General features: G+C 42.8%; 1 protein-coding gene across 1 annotated transcript; it reads right to left on the bottom strand.

Annotated features, from left to right (window-relative positions):
• Positions 1-2,655: 2,655 nt before the first annotated feature.
• On the bottom strand, positions 2,656-3,874 carry LOC122900589 (heterogeneous nuclear ribonucleoprotein D-like). Its single transcript, XM_044239347.1, has one exon. It carries the CDS (start codon positions 3,850-3,852, stop codon positions 2,947-2,949), a length of 906 nt encoding a protein of 301 aa, XP_044095282.1. The 5' UTR covers positions 3,853-3,874; the 3' UTR covers positions 2,656-2,946.
• Between the last annotated feature and the right edge of the window lie 1,451 nt (positions 3,875-5,325).

Here is a 5,325-nt window from a genome sequence, read left to right as displayed (position 1 = left end):
CACTGTGCATAGTAGCTCCCCTTTTCTCTCTCCCCCCACCCAGCTCCTGGCAACCATTCTCTTCTCTGCTTCCGTGAGATAGACCATTTTACATACCTCCTGTAAGTGGGATCACGCAATATTCGTGATTCTGTGCAGCCTTTCTTCATTTTGCGTAATGTCCTCCAGGTTTGTCCAGGTTGTCACAAGTGGCAGGATTTCCTGTCATGCACAATAGCCACGACATGGAAACAGCCCATATTTCCATGGATGGGGGAGTGGAGGCTAGATTTTATTTTAGCAAATATCCAGACATCATTCTGAGGGAAATGCAGGGATCAAAATGGGAGCCCATAAAGGAAATACTCTGTGACATTCAAAACAAACCTTGCCTGTAAAGCATGTTTTATCTCATTTGGCTCATAAACTGGTTCAAAGAATGGTCTGTAGATCTCCATCAGTTATCAGCAGTCCAAAGGCAATTTGGTGGTTTTCTGAATGAAAAGTAGGGAAATAATCTTGTTCACAAACATTTCCCCAACTTGCAAAGATTCCAGATGATTTAGTCACAGTCTCATTGAATTCTTAATTGTTTTGTTTTTCAAGTCTCAGCCAGCCAATGCACAAATCGTATTTAGTTAACAAAATGCATGTAGATTTGGCCAATATGTTTATGTGTCGTTTTTGGGTTATTACTTCTACTAAGTTTGCATTTTTTACTGCGTCAGTTGTGTAATATTATGTCCCTAATGTAAGAAAATGTGTGAGTGGTGGTTCATCACAGTGTGGAAGCATGGATAAAAGAGGAACATATTACAGTTTAGAATAACCTCTTGAATTTCAAGAATGCCAGGGACTCCAGTGCAGATAATGAATAAATTTGTCTCTGTTAATGTGATAACTTGGCATAAACCAATTAAAAGTCAAAGATGAACCCAGTGAATAGCTAAAAGTTGAAATTTATTGGATAATTAGTCCATTTGTAAATTAAAATTTACAAATATTGAATTTTTTAGGGGCATCTGGGTGTCCCAGTGGGTTAAGCCTCTGCCTTCGGCTCAGTTCATGATCTCAGGGTCCTGGGATTGAGTCCTACATCAGGCTTTCTGCTCTTCGGGGAGCTTGCTTCCTCTTCCCTCTGCCTGCTGCTCTGCCTACTTGTGATCTCTGTCAAATAAATAAAATATATTTTTTAAATATTGAATTTTTTAAAATGTGAAGTTTGTGGTGCGCCTGGGTGGGTCGGTTGGTTGTGCCTAACTCTTGATTTCGACTCAGATCATGATCTAACGGTCATGAGATCGAATCCCGCATTGAGCTCTATGCTGGGTATGGAGCCTGCTTAAGACTCTCTCTCTTCCTTTCCCTCTGCACTCCTCCTCCCAACTCTCTCTCTCTCTCAAAAAATAAGATTTAAGTTCACTTTTAATTTTTCATTTTATTTTTCTTTGGGGTTTTCTCCATAGCCTCCTTTCTTCTTTTCTTTCTTTCTTTCTTTTTTTTTTTTAAGCTTCTTGATGAACAGTTTCTTCATCTACATCTAGTCTTTATTCTCTTTTAATATATGTATAAATGCTCTATGTACCAGTCTAATTCCATTCCATATTTTGGTATGTGGTGCTCACGTTGACATTCAGCTCTAAATCTTTCCTCACGTCCATTGCAGTTTCCAGTTTCCACTTTGGTGTCTAGCTCAGGACTTGCACATCAAGGACGGAGCATGACTGCCTGAGGCCAGTGCTTAGGAGCTCTGGTTCCTCCCTGTGACTATCTCCCAGGGTCTGGGACAGGCATGCGAAATCCTCTTAGGTCAGTTGCAAACAAAGGGGACTGACCTCTTGTAAACCAAGTGTTTTCAGGTAAAAGCAGATAAAGTTCCAGTTTTCCAGTAGAAGAGGGTTGCATTTTGTTGCTAATGGCAGAGAAGAGATCAAAGCCAGGGAAGTGTCATTAGTGCCCTCCTCATGGTGGAAACAGGCACAAGTTGTACCATGGCTGAGGAGCTTGGGAAGCCAGCTGCAGAGTTAATGATAAATTCTGTTTTTATGATTGCGGAGGGAACAGAAAGAACTATGGCAGAATTCCTTCGTTAAGAACACTGTCGGAACTTGCAGGACTATCAGTCTCCAGGAGAACACTTGATATTGATATCCGCATGCGTCCTCAAAAGCATGTGGCCAAGACTGGGACAAAACCACGAGCATACAAAGTATGAAGTAGTGTAACTGCGTGTGTACGGGAGGGACGATGGTTGGCTGGGGTTTCTGTTCTTGTTGTTTGTAACTGAAACTCCATGCAAGCAGAAGAGGGTTTCCACGTGGTTGATGATTATGTCGTGAATGCCGATGGGGACCCAAAATGGTGACTCAGGGTCAGTACCGATGGAGTGCGTGAGATGTGTGGGCAGAAGGGGCACTGGCACCGGAGTGAAGGGCTTTGCCCCTGACAGCCAGGCTACGTGTAGCTTCTTTTTATTACAGAGCACAGACCGAGGTCCCCAGTGTGCCTCCCAGATGTGATTCCCCATGAAGACACTAGTGAAAAATTGTTACATTGTGGGCAGTAAGTGTACCTGCTTCTAGAGGACATTTCAAAATAAGTAAGCAGCAGGTATAAAGCTATTTTTCCATTACGATTGTCGCTGATTATTGAAGGAAAGATTTTGTTTTCTTTTACTTTTTTTTTTCACATAAGGAAGCATTTATTTGAGGTTTAACATGAAATCATACAAATAAAATTTGTATAAACACAAATCCACATCGAGTCATAACACAGATAGCAAAAGACAAAGTAAAAACAAAGAAAACTAATTGGCGGCTATATACAGTTGGACACAGTTGTGTCTTGTACACTAGAAAGTCTTTTACAAAATAATCATCTTAGATCAACAGAAGACCAATCTTCAATGTCGTCCTGCAAGATGGGTTAACTTGAGCAATTTCCTCCTGTTTTCTCCAATGTCCTCCTTTAGTATGGCTGGTAATTGTTTTGGTGATTGCCACCCCCTCGAGATGCCTTGCCGTAAGTGCTCTGTTGGCCACTGTAGTCTGCATATCCCTGTCCATATCCATAGTTCCCATAGTTATACCCAGTACAATCATAGCCGCCATAGCCACTATAGTTTTGATCACCACCATCGGCACTATTGTAATTTCCATATCCTTGATCATAATAGTTATTAAATCCTTGGTTCCAGTTTTGGCCCTGACCTCGTCCACGACCCCTAGTGCCACCTCGTCCACCAGCTGCAGCACCTCTTCCTCCTTTTTGTTGCTGTTGTTGCTGCCTGTATACCTCTTTGGGTTGTGCAACTTTGATTTCACACTTCCCAGAACCGATTTGATGATATCTGCTTTCTAATAATTTCTTTACTGGCTCTTCATCTGTATATGTGATAAAACAAAATCCTCTTCTTTCATTTGTTTTTGTATCCATGGGAAGTTCGATATTTTCAATCTCTCCAAAGGCTCCAAAATATTCTTTAATTTGTTCTTCCGAAGTATCTGGGCTCAATCCACCCACAAACACCTTTTTGGGCGGTTCTTTCCCTTGTAAAGCTTTGGCCCTTTTGGGGTCTATCAATTTGCCATCCAGTTTGTGTTCTTTCAGTTCCAACACCTTGTCGACACTAGCAGCGTCTTTGAAAAGCACGAATCCGAATCCTCTCGATCTTCCAGTCACCGGGTCGGTCTTAATCGTACAGTCCACCACTTCCCCAAACCGGGACAAATACTCAGTCAGATCTTTCTTGCTTGTATCCCAGCTCAAGCCTCCAATGAACATTTTACCGTCATCCTGCTGGTTCTTGCTCGCGTTGATCTTGGATCCCTCTGCGAACTCCTCTATGTTGCTGTACTCGTTCATGTCCTCCATGGTGGTGGAGCTGTCGGCCGGGGGGTGCTGGCGCGCAGTCCGGGTTGCGGCGGCAGCGGCGGCGGAGCGTTGTATCTTGTTTTCTTTTACTTTTTGACAGGATATTGCATTCCTCTCCACCCCAGCTTTACTGAGATGCAATTGACGTGAAACCTTGGGTAAGCTTAAGGTGCTTGGCCTGATGATTTGATGCACATATATATTGTGAGCTGATCACAATAAGATTAATTAGCACATCCATCAGCTCACATAATTACAGCTTTGTGTGTGTGGTGACATTTAAGATCTCTCCTCTTCCCAGCTTTCAAGTCTATAATACGGTATTGTTAACTGTCATCACCAGGCTGAATATTCGATCCCTGCAGGCTTACTCATCTTGTAACTGGAATTTTGTCCCCATTTGACTTACATCTCCCTCCCCCTGGCAGCCACCATTCCACTCTGTTTCTGTGACTTTGCTTTTTGACCTGGGGATGAGGCACAATGCTTCTTCCTGAAACCCAAGCTGGGGAAAATCATGTTCCTATGACTTCAAATGGATGGTTCAGGCTGCTCAGGGGTATACGCCACGTTTTAAATAGCCTGGGTCAGCCGCCTTGGGGCCAACATATGCTAGCTTTTAACGTTGAAGATGGATTTTTCAGAATTTCTTAAGGAGCCCAGACTGTGGTACATACAGTCTGATTGCTGAATGTTTGACACTTTCCCAGCAATCACCAGTTTTCTCTAATAGTTAGAGTAAGAAATCTGTGACCACACACATGCAGAAGAAAGACTTGGCAGACGGACTTCACTCCAGCGCAACAGAGGGTAGACGGGAGTCTGTTCGCCGTGACTCCCAGCTCCGGCTGTCGGAGGATGCAGGGTATCCAGGTGATGTAGCTGTAGATTTCTCTAGTGAGCTACCTTGCTCTAGAGTTCAGAATCCACCTTTAGTTTGAATATCTGGGGCTGTCTGACAGAGCCAGCCTGTTCTTGCTGGTGTTCAAAATGGCCTGTAATTTTTTTTGGTGTTTCTAATGCAATAAGAATAAAAATTAAGAAAAGATACCCAATAAACGTAGTTCAAGCTGTCTTGAAGCCAGATATGTTCATGAACAATTGCAAAGAGTGTTTCTTTCATATGAAACCATCATTACTGTCATTTTAAAAAATTTATTAATATGAGAGAGCATGTGCTATTGAGAGCAGGGGGAGGGACAGAGGGAGAGGGAGAAGCAGGCTCCCTGCTGAGCAAGGAGCCCGATGCGGAACTCGATCCCAGGACTCTGGGATCATGACCTGAGCTCCAGGCAGACACTTAACTGACCAAGCCACCCAGGTGCCCCTGGATGAATCTTTTTTTTTTTTTTTTTAAATGTTTTTTTTTTCTAATTTATTTATTTTCAGAAAAACATTATTCATTATTTTTTCACCACACCCAGTGCTCCATGCAAGCCGTGCCCTCTATAATACCCACCACCTGGTACCCCA

Source organism: Neovison vison, chromosome 2, assembly GCF_020171115.1.
Source record: "Neovison vison isolate M4711 chromosome 2, ASM_NN_V1, whole genome shotgun sequence".
In the NCBI taxonomy this organism is placed as follows: domain Eukaryota; kingdom Metazoa; phylum Chordata; class Mammalia; order Carnivora; family Mustelidae; genus Neogale; species Neogale vison.
This window is presented reverse-complemented; position numbering and strand designations above follow the sequence as displayed.